Source organism: Cydia splendana, chromosome 2 (assembly GCF_910591565.1).
Source record: "Cydia splendana chromosome 2, ilCydSple1.2, whole genome shotgun sequence".
Lineage (NCBI taxonomy): Eukaryota > Metazoa > Arthropoda > Insecta > Lepidoptera > Tortricidae > Cydia > Cydia splendana.
This window is the reverse complement of record NC_085961.1, coordinates 20,287,217-20,305,882: the sequence shown is the minus strand read 5'-3', so window position 1 is coordinate 20,305,882 and position 18,666 is coordinate 20,287,217. Positions and strand designations below refer to the sequence as shown.

General features: G+C 35.3%; 1 protein-coding gene across 1 annotated transcript in view; it reads right to left on the bottom strand.

The window, feature by feature from the left end:
• The window catches only part of LOC134805195 (lachesin-like), a 74,124-nt gene extending 57,016 nt beyond the window's left edge, over positions 1–17,108 (bottom strand). The window contains exon 1 of the mRNA XM_063778508.1: positions 16,345–17,108. Coding sequence (XP_063634578.1) covers positions 16,345–16,383 — 39 coding nt within the window. The 5' untranslated portion in view covers positions 16,384–17,108. The remainder of the gene's footprint in view (positions 1–16,344) is intronic.
• Between the last annotated feature and the right edge of the window lie 1,558 nt (positions 17,109–18,666).

Sequence of the window (18,666 nt, the reverse complement as noted above, 5' to 3'; positions counted from 1 at the left end):
CAAGTCCACAAAGAAATGAACAAGGATGCGTTGAAGAAGATAGTGAGCTAGTTATTCAAATACCAGACACATTTAATGAAACAGAAGATGCTTTATCACTAGATTCACTAGACCTTACTTCTCCTATACCCGGAACGTCCAAACCTGTCATGGTACAGTTGTCTGGTCTGTTGCCAAGTCCTAAAATTGTAAAAAGAAAATGTTCTTTAGGAGAATATTTAGCATACCCAGAGACGCCAGTAAGAAAATGGAAAAGGAAAACTGAAAGACAACCATATGCCATTAGCTCCCAAAATTATAAAGCTGCTCTACATTCTAAACAAGTAGAAAAAGAAAATTTGATAAAAGTAAAAGAAGAGAAGAAGTTAGTTAGAAATATGAAAAAAAAAGAAAAAACGAATAAAAAGACTGAAATTACAAATAAAAAAACTGTACAATTAAATAAAAAACCAATCATAGATAACGCACAATTTATTATGAATGATCCGGGTGAAACTCAATATACTAAAGAAGGAAAAAAAAATCTGAAACGGTAAACAACAAACACGGGAAACAATGACCACCAAGAAGTTCAAAATTTTGAGCAACAATCTGAACCTATACTAAAAAAGATAAAAAAAGAAATGGGTGTTAAAAGTAAGGGCAAAAAGAGAACCAATAAGCAATTACCAGAGTTTAAACGGATAACCGTTTTAAGATAAATAGTTATAAAGCCCGGTAAAAATAGTATTTGTGCAGTTTGTTGTACTAATATGAAAAAGAATACGAGCAGATTGACTTGCAGTTCCTGTTCGGCAAGTTTTCACGTGCGATGCATTCCACGGAAGCATAAGGAACATATACCCGACAGGACTGAATTAAATTTATTCATGTGCCATAATTGTTACATAGTGGAAGATTCTGGCAACAGTGACGATTCTGACTAATTTTATTTCAGCTAACCATATTTTTTTCAATAAAATGTTTATAATGTTCAATTTTATGTTGAAAGTCAAGTTAGACTGTGATTTATGATTTTAAGTTACTGGGCAATCACTGTGATGTGGTACTGGCAATAACTGTGGGCTCTGGGCAATAACTGTACTTTTTACAATATTTTTATTTTGTTGCTTTGTTTTCTATGTCACGTAAGACTTAACTTAAAACTGTTAATTATCTATAGAAGGGTTTATTAGGTAATAAGAAAATAGCAATAAAAACGAAGTTACTACGTTATTTCTATGTTTTTTTTAATGTCATTCTGTTTGCGACCCTTAACTGGGCAATAGCTATACGGTTTACCCTATATATTATGTATATTTAAAATGATGAAGTGTGATGTTGTAATTCATATATTATGAACCTATTTATACCTAAAGGTAGGTTTTGTTTGCGTTTTCTTGATTGGCTTTAGGTATATAGTAAATAATAGTTGTCAAGTATGACAGTATGACATTACCTGTCAGATTTTTCAAGTGAAAAACTAGTTTTTACTAAAGATTCCCAGTTAAAACCAATTTTTCACCGAAGCTTTATGGGAAAACTAGTTTTGACTAGTGAAAACGCGTTTACACTGACGCTATGCCGAAAACTAATTTTAACTAGGAAAAATACGTTTTCACCAAAAGCGGGTTTTACGGTAACATGCACAAATCTTTTGAGTAAAAATTTGCTAGCTACGACATTGTTAAATATACACACCGAATTGATTTTTCTGAATAGTTGGCGAGGGTAACATTGTTCGGCACATAATTATTATTCATGGCCAGAACCAATTAAAATAAGTCAATATTTCTGTGCAAACAATGATAGCTCAGTTCGGCTCGGCAGAAAATGGCGCCAATTATTAACTTGGGTTAAAGTGACGTTTCACAACATTAATTAAATGAAAATATTTATTTTCAGGCAACTATTAGCCCGCAGGTAAATACCTTAAAACTAGCATACATATTATTATAAAATATATCTTTAAACTAAAAACACACAATTATTATTAATGTAAGTACCTACATTAAAGTATTGTTTTTTTAATTAAAGTATGGATACGGATTCGACTAAGTAAAAATTGTAAGAAATCGTGATCTCATTTAAGTATATTCCTTATATATTTTATTTTAAACCAATTTTACAATTTAATTTATTAATTTATAAATGGAATAATCGTTAAGATATTAAACAATGGGTACCATTTTGCCATTAGTTTATTTTTAATGAATTATTGAAAATGAGGTCTGATAGACTCCACATCTGTAGAATCTTTCTCCTACATATAAAAGTCACCACAGTTGCAGAGAGTTAAATATGTATAATATATTAAAACTTGACAAATTGGTAATATCACTAAAATATATAATGTAGATATCCGTATAATATGTCAACAAAAAAAATATATAAATATTACAATTTGATTTGTTCCCTGCCATTAAGTTTATTTATGTTTTAATAAGAACAACCAAAATACACATAGGAACCTACTGTTCAAATCTAAGGAAATCTAAAAGTAATCACGCACTGGTGGCACTTTCCTCGTAAAAGGTTGCATTATTAAGGTCCGCACCCGAAGGGTGTCAATCTAAGCTTACTCCGTCCGCTTGTCTGTCCTAAAAAGGCTGTATCTAGTAACTGTGTACTTAATACATACGAGATGAATTTTATTTGTCTCACAATTACCTATGCATCATTAAGGAGGCAATTCAAAAATTTTATAAATCAAATTCATAATAATTATACTCGTAATAGCAATGCACAGACAAGACATCCTCCAGACTGAGCATTGTATTTAGCTCTACCCCCTCTGCCACGCATACGGTAGTTTTACTCCATTTTGGAGTCGAAAGTGTCTTTGTGTAACGTCCGTGTCTTTGAACGGACCAATCACGGCACGGGACCTCGCTCACCTCGTCCCCCGCACCCCCGTATTTTTCGCAGCATCGGTTTCATGAAATAATTGCTCTAAACTCCGTCTAGAGGATTCCTAGTCTATGTAGCAATGCCATATCTAGATATGGCATTGTTACATATACGGCACATATGTACAGGCCCAGGAGTAAAACTAATAATAAAAATATTTTATCGTTTGTATTTATGGTTTATTTGTATTTTGTAGCAAATTCAGGCTGAGTTAATATGGAGATTGGAGGCAGGCGTGGCTCACTTCGCGATTTCGTCGCATCGCTACAAGTACATTTTGTACAACTACACCAATTTTGGTGTCTGGCAGTAGTAGTTGCGCGCACCGCTACGGGACCGACGCGTGCTCGCGCTTGCGCCACCTTACGGTCATATCTGTCGCAACAGACGCGTTTTGTTAGAGAGTGAACCTTCTGTACCTATTACAATTATTTACTAGTGGCTCTGTGAGCTGTAGACCTCGCGAGCAGAGTTTAAAACTGAATAAATGTATGGTTCCGTTGTTTTGAAGAATTTAGAGAATCTAATTTGACCATAAAAACTTAACTATCAATTGCTTACAAAATTCGGGAATTGGTTTAGATATGCGACCTGTAGAGTAGAACATATGGACATACGAAACAATTTTAGGCTAACAGGCCAATTCAAACTTACACTGATATCAGAAAGACATCTAACTGATGTCATTTAGTTTATCGTGCATTTCACTCGTTCTTGTCCGTACATGTATTGGCGCAAGCGAGACGCACGATGACTACTAAATAACATGATAAAAATATCATCCCGATGTCAGTGTACGGTCGATGCCCCTTAAGTATACACGTCGCCATACTAATTGTATAGAAAAGTGGATAGAGTTAGACCAAGAAAAGTCTGCAGAGATTTTGACAGCACACGCAGTTCCAATGTTATTTGTGCCAGTGTCAAAATCTCTGCAGACTTTTCTTGTTCTAACTCTACTTATGTTAGGAAACCAACATTACCTTTGAATTAAGGGGTCATCCATTAATTACGTCACACGAATTTCTAGGTTTTTTTACCCCTCCCCCCCTCCTTGTCACACTTGGTCACATTTGGCAAACCCCTCCCCCCTGGTGTGACGTCACATTTCTTCAACGAAATCGGCAAATATTTATTTAATATTTTATCAAAATATTTTTGACAAAAGAAATATTAGTAATTTTATAACCCAAAACTGAGAAATAAAATTAAACGAATAAAAACGAGTATCGTTTCAAAACCTTGTTATTTAAATGATAATTAGCGTATAAAATAATTTAAATACATTTTCGGTTACTGATGAAGTTAAAGTCACGTCACAAAGTTTATGACTCCCCCCTCCCCCTTGTCACAACATGTCACATTTTCTTGACCCCCTCCCACCCCCTAAACGTGTGATGTAATTAATGGATGACCCCTAACCTGTAAACTGCAACTAAGAAGCTTCGTGCGCGAGTGTGGCCCATAATTTCTGAAAATCATTTTTTCTTCGAGGCAATTACTCCGTTCTCATAATTTGCGTTGCCCATAATTTCCCGAAATCATTCATTCTCGGTAGCAATTACTCCGTTCCCATATTTTCCCAATGGTTTTCTTCCGCAATCGCCTATTTTTAATATTTTTAAATTAATCTTTTCCTTATAGTTTTCGTTCTTTTAAATATCTAGGATAATATTTTCTTGTTACTGTATGTTAATAGTGTAGTAATTATATTTGTTACTTGTAGGTATTTCACATACAACAAATATCAAAAACACTAAAATTAAAACATAATCTAAAAAACTGCAAGTAAAAAACCAAACGCTGTCAGCCAATAACTCTAACCTACCTATCTCTGGGAGCAGATTCGTTTTTAGGGTCATCAAAAAAAAAACCCTAACCTACCTATCTCTGGGAGCAGTTTCGTTTTTAGGGTCATCAAAAAAAATAACCCTAACCTACCTATCTCTGGGAGCAGTTTCGTTTTTAGGGTCATCAAAAAAAATAACCCTAACCTACCTATTTCAAAAAAACCTGGTTATATAAACGTAAGTGGAAATTGACTCCTGGAACAGCCATGCCCTTGAACTAAAACCGCTAACAAAATGTTCAAACAAAAACTCAAACGAATACGCTTACCTCGCGCTTCGCGCTCGCTTGATCAATCAGCAATACGATGTTTAAGTGCAAAAAATAAATAAAAAAAATTGCATTTACTGGGGATCGAACCGGGTACCTATCCCATATCCTTGCTTGTAAGCGTCTTTCCAACTGCGCTATGATAGCATTTAGATGAGCTGACGAAATTTGGTTACTTATTCTCGAGTAAGAATTTAAATATCTAATCTAAAGAGAATAAAGTGTATAGGGGACGTGCATGAACTATAGGGGGCAGCACAGGAGCCGTCAGATCTTTGGCGCGAAGCGTAGATGTGTAGTTTCTGATTCCGATGTAGCCCACGAGATGGCAGAACCTACTATGCACAAGGAAACGTACTTACGAGAACGGTAGATGGTAGCAATTGCTTTGGCAATGTACATGTGCACATATGTTTCCGATTCAGGCCACAAGATGGCAGGCCCTCCAACGCGCACGGTCCCTATAGTGGGCGTGCGTGAACTATAGGGGGTAGCATAGGAGCCGTCAGATTTTTGGCGTGAGGCGTAAATGTGACGTTTATGCTTCCGATGTAGCCCACAAGATGACAGAACCTACTATGCATAAGGAAACGTACCTACAAGAACGGTAGATGGTAGAACTTGTTTTGGCAATGTACATGTTTCCGATTCAGGCCACAAGATGGCAGACCCTCCAACGCGCACGGTCCCTATATGTAGAAGAGGGTTATTGTCATACTAAATTTTGTAGTCACAGTAAATTTGCTGCCATCTTTCGATACAGGATTAAAATGAAAATGAAAAAAAAAATCAATAAATGTATAAATGATTTTTTTTATTTTTAGAACGCCATATGATTTTGACCCATGTTCTTTTACTGATATGAGTAAAAATTGTTAAATATAAAATGGTGTCGCCATCTAGACGAGCATAGGCCAAAGGTATGGCGCCGTATATTCAAGAATCAAATTTTCTTTAAAAGCGCAAAAAGCCATCATCTCTTGCAAAAAATAAACGAATGCGCTTAGCCCGCGCTTGATAAATAAAAAATACGATGTTTTTAATTTTTTCAAAATAAAAAAAAAAATATAAAACAACAATTGATACGAAATTTAAGTATAAAAAAATACAAAAAGTTATGTAGCAGCATACAATTACTGGGGATGGAACCAGGGACCTCCCTATGCAAACAAAAAAGATAACGTTTGCAAAATGCGCCATGATAGTTCTTACTAAAGCTGACGAAATTTAGCTACTCATTCTCAAGTAAAAACTAAATATCTAAATACCGCCGAAACCAGCGATACAAATTTTCTGAATTTTTGGCCATTTAATCTATAAACATATATCAAAAAGAAAAAACTCTTATGATATCGATACGACTATTTGTTTAGGCGACAGGTATCACGACTCCGCCATTTTTAAAAATTTCCAAAAACCGGATAGACAAAAAAATTTTATTTAGTCATAGAATCTGGTCACAAAATTTCATGAGAATCGGTTAAGAATTGCGACCTGTAGAGGAGAACATCCGGAAATACAAAACTAAATATCTAAATACCGCCTAAACCAGCGATAATTTTTTTCTGCATTTTTTGCTATTAACTCTGTAAAAATGTCTCAAAAAGAAAAAACTCTTATGATATCGATACGACTATTTGTTTAGGCGCCAGGTATCATGACTCCGCAATTTTTAAAAAATTCCAAAAACCGGATTGACAAAAAAAAATTATTTAGTCATAAAATCTGGTCACAAAATTTCATGAGAATCGGTTAAGAATTGCGACCTATAGAGGAGAACATCCGGAAATACAAAACTAAATATCTAAATACCGCCTAAACCAGCGATAATTTTTTTCTGCATTTTTTGCTATTAACTCTGTAAACATGTCTCAAAAAGAAAAAAACTCTTATGATATCGATACGACTATTTGTTTAGGCGCCAGGTATCACGACTCCGCCATTTTTAAAAATTTCCAAAAACCGGATTGACAAAAAAAAATTATTTAGTCATAAAATTCGGTCACAAAATTTCACGAGAATCGGTTAAGAATTGCGACCTGTAGAGGAGAACATCCGGACATACGAAAGCAAAATGCCCGAGTCAAAACGTAGACCTTCGCTTCGCTTCGGTCAATTATGTGGTAGAGGTCAGTACGGCTACCACCAGTTTTGACATTGACAGATTAACTCGCGTTTACGTAAATTACTTTCTATACATCTCGCTTGCACTAATATGCGAGTACGAGCGAGATGCATAGAAAGTAAGTTACTTAAACGTGAGTGAATATGTCAATGTTAAAACTGGTGGTAGTGCTTCTGAATCAATACGTTAGTAATATACCTAAGGTTTTTTTTTCTATACCTCATCAGTCCTATCTTGTTCTATTATATTAATAGGATTGCGTTGAGAAACTCCATAAATCCAGTACACTAAGCTTGATGCCTCCGGGACGTCGCAAGTGGGGACGGAGTCGCAACAAAGTTACCAACTTCAGAGTTCAGGCATGGCGTGTCGGGACTCGTGCGAATTTCACGTCTATATCTAAATTGGACATAATTATTGACTAGACATTGCTGGAGTTTATCCTCTAAGGAAGGGCAAGATTTGTTCGTTTTTTTAAAGGCGGGATAAGCTTAGATAAGAACTAAGTTAGAAGAAATTGCATCAAGAAGTTCCGGCGACAATTAAATAATTACATATTTCACCACAATTCAATAAAATCGTGACTTAGTCGTATAAATAGCATCGTGTTAAAAATAATTCAAATCGGTAGAATCCTAATCTAGTTAATCGATCAAAATGGATCCTTAGGCACAAAAATGCCTTTGTACTTCCATGCCGATAAATAAATAAAAATAAATAATAAATAAATATTATAGGACATTCTTACACAGATTGACCAAGTCCCCCAGTAAGCTCAAGAAGGCTTGTGTTGAGGGTACTCAGACAACGATATATACAATATATAAATACTTAAATACATAGAAAACAACCATGACTCAGGAACAAATATCTAAGATAAGGCGGCAAAGTCGTCTCCTTTAAAGTTTTACGTTTACGACCAAATCGGGCCCTATAATAAAGTAACTTGAACACCATGTCAACGATCAAATCATGCTGAGTGCTACACCGTGAAGACATTCCTTAAACAAATGAAGCGAGTTTAGCAACTCTCTCAATCCCATCCTGCTCAACTTTAAGCACTAATAAAATGGAGGCAGACAACGAGTTTCTGAATAAAATGCAGTCAGTTAAATTAGATCCAACGAAGTGAAATGAAACTTCTTTTAAAATTCATTACTTCCTGTAATTATCATACTAATTATTATTGATGCGGTCGACACAAAAAATATTAAATTTTAATTTCACAACATGTACAACTGTGATTAAATTTTACGTTAAACATGACATTTACGGATACAGTACTCTACCTACAACAAATACATTGAATAAGAAAAAAATATTTTTTTACTCACACACTTTATTTGTTTTCCTAGCTCATCAGCGTGTAGTGATTCTTTTGATTCTTAATTAAACACAACCCTCGCTACGCATCCTCGCATATCTTTGGTGGAAACGCAGCCTAAGGGTGGGTGGATAATCGTACATCGAAAAGAAAAAATGTATCGGGATAACAGATGCTACGAGAAGTCACGACTATTTCCATACATTATTTAAGTTTCGAGTGGCGTTCTCTATTAACGATTGCCATCTTGGTTACGCTCTCTGGCCTATCATTCTCGTATCGAAAGCTGATAAAAGACTACAAATTAAAATTACGCATCGTCGCGTCGTTACTGGGCGCGTAGCCAAAGTGCCAATCGTTAACGTTCCGTAGCGTATCGTAGTCACCTCTCCCTATCACTTTTTATCCACACTAGTGCGACAGTAACAGTTGCATTTCGTTCGCTACGGAACGTTAACGATTGCACGTTGGCTACGCACCCAAATACAGATCGTAAAGTCGAACGACGACAAAATTTCCTCAGGCACAAGCACACATCAAAACAGCCCTGCATAATATTTTAAACATAATGAGTATAATGACGATGTAATTACACCGTCCTACTAAAACATTCATGTACATATCAGCGTCGGTGTTGTCATACAATGTAACCCGTCGCCGATGTACAGTAAATGAGGGCTGAATTTATTGACTGTTTCAGTTCTGGCAAAACAAAATATACAGACCTACCTACTATGTTGGTAAACTATAGTTCGTTTTTTACAAGCTTTTATTTAGTTTCACCTGACCGTTGTCTGACGGTCTGTAATCAAATCTTGCAAGTTGAATTTGATCCACTTCCCGGTTTCCGATTGAGCTGAAATTTTGCATGCATGTATAAATCAGATGACAATGTAATATTATGGTACCATCGAGCTGATCTGATGATGGAGACAGGAGGTGGCCATAGGAACTCTGTGATGAAACAGCGCAACCTAATTGTGTTAGGGGTTTTTAGAATTGTCTCGATGAGTATTAGTTGTCTGTCGTAAGAAAAGTACAGTAAGCGATAAAAGCTTGTACCAAAAATGAAATTTTTGCCAAAAACTTATTTAGCATTAGAAATAAGGTAAGCGATTTTGACATGGTTTTTAATTGAAAAACGCCTATTAAAAATCAGTGACTATTAAATACTTATGAAAGCAGAAGAATATAAATGATCGTATTACATTCATAATTGTTACATATTTGCCGTGACTTATTTTTATAACGTGTTTTTCAATTAAAAGACACATCAAGATTGTTCACCTTTTTTCTAATGCTAAAAAAACGAACTATATTACTAGTAAAGTTCAAATAAAAAGCTTAACAAGCACCGGTGAACCGTTCTACGGTTCAGTTTCAAACAGTTCCACAATTTTAGATTGTGTGCTCTATAGAGTCGAACTTTATCTAACAGCTGATTGCGAATCTATCCTGAATAGTAGAAATCGTTAGATCTTCTTTCTCTTTTAAAAGTTAACTTATTAAATTTATCTCTGCAAGAAAATAGTTAACGTATACCCTCAAGCAAGCTAAATTAGACCTAGTTTCCATAGCAAATTGAGCTGAAACTTCACATAAAAAAGTTTTTTTTTTACAAAAAAACGTATTTAAAATCGTAGTAAGTACTTGAGATTCAGTTTCAGATAGAGATCCAGTTTGTACCTACCTATATTATTAGATATTTATTAAAAAAAATCTATTTGGGTTTTAGCATAACTATTAACTACTTTTGACTAACAAAATTAAACTTTGAAGACTATTTTCTTATACAAGTACATTACAAGCTAAGTACATTTTTTATATGCAGATGTTTATTATCAATTGCAAATGCATAATCTAAACATAAAACTAATTAAAAACTAAACTTAAATAACTATAAATATAAGCTAAATAATAAAGACACAAAAAAAAATTAAACTAATTACTAAACATACCTACTAAACTAAAACTACCTAAACAGTAGAAAAAACCTACAAATAAAAAACTGGCCCCAGGTCTGTGCCCTCCGGTAGGGTGCCCAGAAGGCTTGCGGCGGCATTACCGCGCTGAACGGCCGTTGGGCGAGGTAAGCTCCATATGCAGATTACTAAGTTTCTAATAAATACCTACTAATAATTAACACATACCTAGTGTAGTACCTAGATACATTGAAGTTTAACAAAATGATAGATGTATTAAGCTATCATTAACATTTACAATAGGCGAAACTAATTAAAATTGGTTGCCCTGAAAATCAGCGCCAAAGCTAAGGACGATAGTCATCGGCATAATATGCATAATATGCATAAAATGGTTAACAGTCAGCATATTATGCTGACTGTTAACCATTTTGGTGTCTTGTATTAGAAAAAGATATACCTACCAAATAAACTATTTCTAATCTATTTCAAAACACAAATTATTTTGTTTGTGGCCCTACCAATAATATTACCAATTATATGTTTAAAAAAAATAAAGGTTTCTAATATTGTTCCCAAAACAAGTGCAACAAGCGATAGTAGAAAAATAACAAAATGGAGTCGGATTATACTAAAACAAACAAATCCAAAAGTTCCAGCTCCAACTTAGTGAGCGTCAGCTATTGTATTTTAAATCCTTTTTAAAGTACCTATATACTGAAAATATAAATTGAAAACATTGTTATAAAAAGGATGTATCTGAAATCCTAGTTAAAGCAAAGCATTCTAGTTATATATTCTGGCACAATGTTATGGGTTCCCATTCCCAAAAAATATATACATATATACCTATAATACATATATATAGAATTGATTGAAGTAATATCTTACGTTAATTACACTGTGTGCAATAAGTGTAAACGTATACCTTTAGATGTTGTTTTCTTTGTTGGCCTCATTGTTGAAAGTACAACAAAGACTCGGTACCTACATGCAGTAATTCACCAAAATATGTTTGGAATTTAAACTGACGTCGGAAACAAATGCACGAAACAATAAGGTGACTATTGTACCACTGACTACTGTATACTGCGTTTTCAAGGCAAATAATAGAACATTGTGTAGTTAGAGAGTTATGTTCAAAATTGTTATATTGAGTCGGTAAAATAGAACGGGTTTTATGGGCCAACATTATAATTTTCCAGTCGCTCGTGTTTACACGATGTTTACATCACATTTCCAAAAAAATAGTTATATTTTTAAACCAAAATAAACATTAATTTCAACAAAACTCTCCGTTCATTAAGAAATATCCGTCCGCCGTTTAAGCCATATTTGATGAAAACCGTGGAAGGAAAAGATTCATACGTTAAATTTACAGCTGGAATATAAAAAGAGTAAAATATTTTAAACACATATTATATTACTCAGCTAAAACTCTGCAAAATTAAATATTGAAATAAGGCGTAATCCGTATTTCCTTGAAAATATAATGTCAAAACCTTAAGTTTTGTATTCTATATTTAGCGACCTTATTAAAAATCTCCTCGGCCTCACGTAAAATTCTCGACTCCTTGGGACCAATTCAAACTTCATAATAAATAAAATAAAATAAAAATATTGCTAATAGTTTCTTACTAAAGAGGCAATAAAGTATTATCAACTTGTTAACAAGGGAATGTACCTATTATAATCTGTTTTTATTCGGTCTTTGCAATGCCGCATGTTTTTGAGATTAATGATAAAGGTTATTTATATGACATGCGCTGGGTATGCGGCACAGTGTTGACGTTGTCCGATATATGGGAATCTGCAGTGTACATATAATATTACTTCAGTGAGCTATGTTTAAGCCGTTTTAGGTAGCTCATTTTTATTATATTATATAATATAAGAAAAATTATGAGAAAATAATGAAACTTCACATATGCGAAGTTTCATTTTTTTATATTCGTTCCTGAATCCAGCAAAACGCCGAGATAAAATTAGTAAAATTACACACATAATGTGTTAAAAAGCGCTGGTGGCCTAGTGGTAAGAGCGTGCGACTTGCACTCACATCGGATACTTGTGAGTTGAAGATAAATATGAATACGACATTAGATATACAACCAACAAAAAGTCAAAATACCTATTGAAGAATTTATTGTTTTAATGATATACAAGATCAAAATATATTGTGAAATATGTACAAAAATAAATCTACAAAACAATAAAACTACTAAAACAATAATTCAGTAGAGGAAATGGACTTGATAATTGCTTCCATAAATGTCGGTTCACTTGAAACAGTTGAAACTTTAGCAGAGATAATTGTGAGTATTTAGGGATACAAGTTAATGTCGAAGTTAGAAACGTAAAGGAAGTTGAAATTAATAATAGGTACATTATCGTTATCAATAATAACTTAAATATATCAAAACATGCATTTTATTTTTAAATACAAAACTATTTTAAGCTTCTCATAAAGCGGCAGATCTCCCCATTTGCTGATTATCACATTAAAAAAAACATGCGAGGTCTCTTTAAATATGTGTCTGTGCATCATTCTAATGGCAAACGTCACATTTGCGTGCGGACATCCTTCTCCACGGGTACCAACTACGGAGGTTTTATTTTATTTTTATGCATTTTAAAAGGGCCATTTGTTTCAGGTGCGTCCGTAATTATGCTATATTTCAGCCGTAAAATATCAACGGTTTTTTTTCAAATTCACAGCTATAACTCTATCCAATATGTATTTGATTTAGCAAAAAAGTTTTTCATAAACAAGGAAAACTTCACAAAATTTACGAAAATTTGACCTAATTTTACGAAATTCTTGGTCACCCCACATCACCCTTCGCACTCGTAATAAATTGAAGAAACTAATATTCTACGTCCTAAAAAGTTAGCGAATATGACCCTCGCTTTTGTCAATTCAATAACAATCAAGTCACGTGTTTCAGTAACGAGTCCGTGGAAGTTGAAGTCAAATTCTTTTCTAATTAATCATTAATAATTAAGGAATTTAAACTAGTTAGTCTTATGACCTTTTCTAGAAAAATTTGGTTTTGATTTAGCCTCGTGTAAAAATTCGAAACTTTTTGAACCGATTTTAAACTGTTTTGAGACATACTAACATTGAAACAAGTGAGTCTAAACCGTAAAATTATTCAACTTTTTTGAAATTATAATCAGAAGGTTCTAAAATCAAAAATAAAACAATTGTTTCCATTGTTCCCATGTAGGGAGCTAGCACAGCGCCTCGCCTGGCCGTTGCTAACGGGGACCAGAGGACTGCTTCGTTACTTGCCCAAAAATTGGAACACAGCACAACAAGCAACAACGCCACCAACCTAACGACAAAAAATGAAAGCTAGCTCAAGCCACTTTTCCGACTGGCGTTGAGCTAGCTTCCATTTTTAGGGTTCCGTACCTCAAAATGAAAAAAACCGGCCAAGTGCGAGTCGGACTCGCGAACGAAGGGTTCCGTACCATATTGAATGTATCTTAAATTATCCGAATAAAATATACGAAGAACAAGTCAATCGGTTACGTAGCTTGGACAAAAAAACTGTTTTTTTTCTTTTAACATTTAGGACCTGATATTGAGTCATATTATATGTATATAATTATTTAGGTAATAATAATACGAAGGCGTAGGGATGTGACGACCCCATGCATCGTCCGCTGGTTTTACCAGTGCAATTAGTCAACGTAGGGCAGCTTGTGGCGAGCTGTTGGGGATTAGCAACCTCACGTACCCGAGTGCTCCTGGGGAGTTCTGTTACCCGCAAGGAGGGTGGGTGTTACAGGATCCGCTGTCTCTGGCTTGCCTTAGCCGGCCGGCCAGAGTGGAGTTGTTAGAGCTATAAGCTCCAGGGGTGGAAGTGAAATATGCATAAGACGCGAGTTGGCACAGTGGCTGTTAACAGCCACTGGGTAGAAAGCGGCGCACATCTCTCGACACCCCTGAGCCGCTCACACCGATGTTGCCCTTGAGCCATCCTAGATGTCGCTTTTTGTGGGGGCCCATCTTGTGAGGGCGTGTCACCGTCTGCCGGAAATAAAATTGCATACCGTTTTATTAGGCAGGCGTCCGGTTTTTTATCCCATAGCTCAGTACTTAGTCCATCGCTTTCACCCAATAACCTAGTTCATTTTAGATCCCATCAACTCTCAATAGTCCTTACACAAGGGCAGCGTCCACTCGGTGTACCCCTTACATTTAAGTGTCAAAAGGGCCTCTACGTGTTGGCTTCGGCTCCGCGCACGCCTCCCAAAGGTCCGGAACACCATTGTTCCGTGATGGGAAAGACACATGAATAAACGTGCATAAGAATATTTCATATTCAGCGAGGGCCGATTTTACTATGGCATTCCGGCCAGAATCATCTTTAAAATCAAGCGACAGTATGACATTTTAAATGATACTATGACATTTCTGTTTGTATCGATCTTGTCATTGATAATGATGAGATGGTTAATAAATAATACAGGAGGTTGTACAAAATGACTAAAGGTAACATTCCATTTCTGACCGCAGCTGCACCACTGCTCCGACAATACTGCAGCGCGGCCCGAACGCGTCGAAGATATTGTCAATTTTCATAGTAAAATGAATGACGATTCCGTGGCAAACCGATGTGGCATGGTGATTTTAACGTATTTCCGACCGCGGCTAATTGCTCTCACTCACTACTGCTCCGAGACAACAATAGGACAAAAATTGTAATAAGTGGACTTACTAATGTATACATACATTAATGGTTTATAAGAAAACACAATTCCCCCAATGAGGGCGCCACTGGTCGGTCGATGCAGTTTTAATAATTTTATTACATATTTGTTTTGCGCAATAAACAGTATTTGCCAATTCTACAGACCTACAGTGAACGTGTATCTTATTTATGTATGTGTAAGCGTAAGAGCCTTTGAGCGTAAAGTAAACGATGTAGGAGTAAATTCTATTTCCAACTATTAACATTAAAAACGAGACCTTTATTAACATTAAGTACTATTTTCCAGTTACATGGAACCTACTCAGATATTAAATATTTGTATGTCTCAGACATTTTTAAATTCATTTTATACAAACATTGGTGTTGCTATCGGTGTTTGAGTTACTAAGTTATCTTTTTGTTTTGTTAAAAATTAAAATTTGATGGCTTTTCTTTTAAATCTAAATCACCTGTACACATCTTTCTGTTGATATTAAAGCGTACTCGTAGAATAAAACATTTTCAATAAAAACGGTTTCAATAAATTGGTTTGTCGTTATAATTGTACTGTAATACCTGTAATACCTGTAATACCTGTCTGATTTAGAAATCCTCGTGTTTCTATTTAAATGCATTTAAATAAGACGCCGTTAAAATGTTAACCGTAATAAACACAAATAACTTGATTTCACTTGTTTAATTCATTCAAACTAATGAATTCTCTTGAAAAAGCAGTGGTGGCCGAGTGGATATGACGTCTGACTTTCAATCCGGAGGTCGGGGGTTCAAATCCTGGCTCGTACCAATGAGTTTTTCGGAACTTATGTACGAAATATCATTTGATATTTACCACTAGCTTTTCGGTGAAGGAAAACATCGTGAGGAAACCTGCATACATCTGCGAAGAAATTCAAAGGTGTATGTGAAGTCCCCAATCCGCAGTGGGCTAGCGTGGGGACTATATAGCCTAAGCCCTCTCGCGCATGAGAGGAGGCCTGTGCTCAGCAGTGGGACGTATATAGGCTGAAATGATGATGATGAATGAATTCTCTTAAGAAGTAACAGGTTATCGAGACGCACGATCAGGGAGGATCTTAAATGGGCAAGTGACTGGAAATTCTAAGCGTTTCCAACTTAGTGACTTTTACCCAAATTCAATCTGATAAAATAGCACCGGCTCAATTCCCCCGATAGCAGTTTAGAAGCGACCGTTCACTTAACTTATATTACTTTAACAAATACTAATAAAAAATATCTACTTACTCTCCCATAAAAACGAAGACAGGCACACGACACAATCATTAGTTAAAAAGTGTTGTCTCGAAATTGTATACTTTCATTTTGTCACTAAATTCTTAATAGCTTATAGAAAAGTTATATTGCGCAAACGTCTGTTGATCAATGAAAGTTACAGTTTATTTGTTTTTAAGCCCGACCACGTGGAAGTAGCGAGCACGAGAAGTCGGAAAATTTACCGCCAAAACCGGCCTCCCCCGAGACTACCATCCCTCCCCGTGTTCCACAATATACTGACAACTGTCACCGAGCACCCGGCCGGCATTTTGCTCGCTTTTACTAACACCGCTTTTCCTCTTTTGCCCTATCTTGCTTTATCGAAAATTTATATACATAGAAAGCCGAACACACATGTACAGCACTCGGAGTCGATGTAATTCTCTATTTGTGCTTGTGTGTGTAAATAAATAATAGATGTGTGAGTGTTGGAAAACCAGACGCATCTTCATGGCAAGCAATGCCTCTGCTGCACACCGTAGTACCTGAAGAGACCTATAATAATATTTATTACATACGAACATAAGGTTTATTTTGTTTTGGTTAAACCGAAAACTTAAGTTCATTCAGAGACAACGCTACGCTACATTGCGCATGTCCGTTATCAGTCTTACGGTAACTGAAACTACGAAAACTATTGCTGTCCTTATTATTCTTCAGGCTTAGTTGTTCTTTCATACACAACTCGAATAAAGACTGCATTTTGAGATTAAATTTTATTACTTGTATAATTATGTATTACAAACTAAGGTTCAGTCCTTTTAATCGTTTGGTTATATGATTTATTAAAAAAACATATTGTGTCTTTTCTAGTAATATTGTTTTTCAACGCGTCATCTTTCTCATTTTTTGAAGAATAAAGTGAGCCTATAGGAGCGGGAATACCTATTAAAAGAGAACCGAGGGAGAAAAATAATTCCCTTACAACTAGAGATGATATTAAAAGTGAGATAAAGAGTATGAGTGAAGCACTCTTTCAGAGCGAGCGTCGTTTATACAAAGCTATGAATAACAATTTACTAAAGAGCCGGGAGCGCAAACACTTGAGCGTGGAAGTTTGTTTCGAAGTACCCAAACTCACGAACAATACACCCCTCACGCCGATGTGGGAAGCGGGGCAGGCACGGAGACGGTACTACAGCGCCTCTTGTAGGGGATATCAGTAGTTAACTGATATTTTATGTCATTTTTTGCACTGGCTTTTGTTTTTTTCTGCCAATAGCGAAGTTACGAATTAAAATTGTGACAGTCTTAACTGGAAATTCCAACGCAAACATAAAACGCAAGTAAGTAATAACGGGTTAGCATTGACTGATTAGCAACACGATGTTATTTCGCGGATCAGCAAAGTAACATTTATGTTTTAATGAATATGGATTTCCGCCAGGACCGCCTCTAATTATAAAACGCATATTACATATTAATCCATATAGATTTCAGGAAAATAACGCTTCATTTATGCAAACACAAATACTAAATCCTTTTCATTAGCGTAGATTTTATATCCTACAATTAATTTAAGAGAATGGTCCCAGTATTTCTTGTCTAAGGCGGCTCCCTGAAGTTGTATGGGTTATGTGTTATGTTTGATAATGGAATTTCAGTTTAATGACTTTCGTAGCTCCTCGCGACCGACATCAAGTGTTTTGCCGCTTGAACCGCCTTTATAGATGTCACTTTGTCACACTCGCAAGTTCAACCCCAGATAACGACTTCATACTCAGATCTTAATATTATTTTGTTAGTCGACTGTCACTGGCAAGGTTTTACAATTCTAGATCTTGACAACATTCTTTATTCTTTCTTTATAATGTTTGGGTTGTTATTGTGATACAGTTTTACAATACGTCTGATTTTTTTGTAAAAGCTAGTACCTTTTAGACAATACATGCCTTTTTCCAAAAACTGTTACAACGAGCCCCCTCCTCCCCTACTGTTTTCTTTAAGCCCTTTTATTTATTACAGTTTATTGGGTAAAGTAAAGTAAAGTAAATGGATTTTTTTTTCATCATCTACAATAATAAACTTTAAAATAGGTATTTTTTTGTCAGTTTAGTTGTATGTATTACATATACAATCATTAAATACCTCGTCGTCAGTTCCAGATTAATGCTGTCGACATGGACATTACCGGTGCCCAGAGATTATAGTAGGTAAGTAGGTTGTTCTCTAATTGGCATACATTTTATGACAATTTTAGCGTAAAAGTATAATTGGCATAGGTAACAGTAAAGCATGAAAAACGATAATGCTTAATTTTGAAAATCTGCATAATTTGAATTGATATAAAGA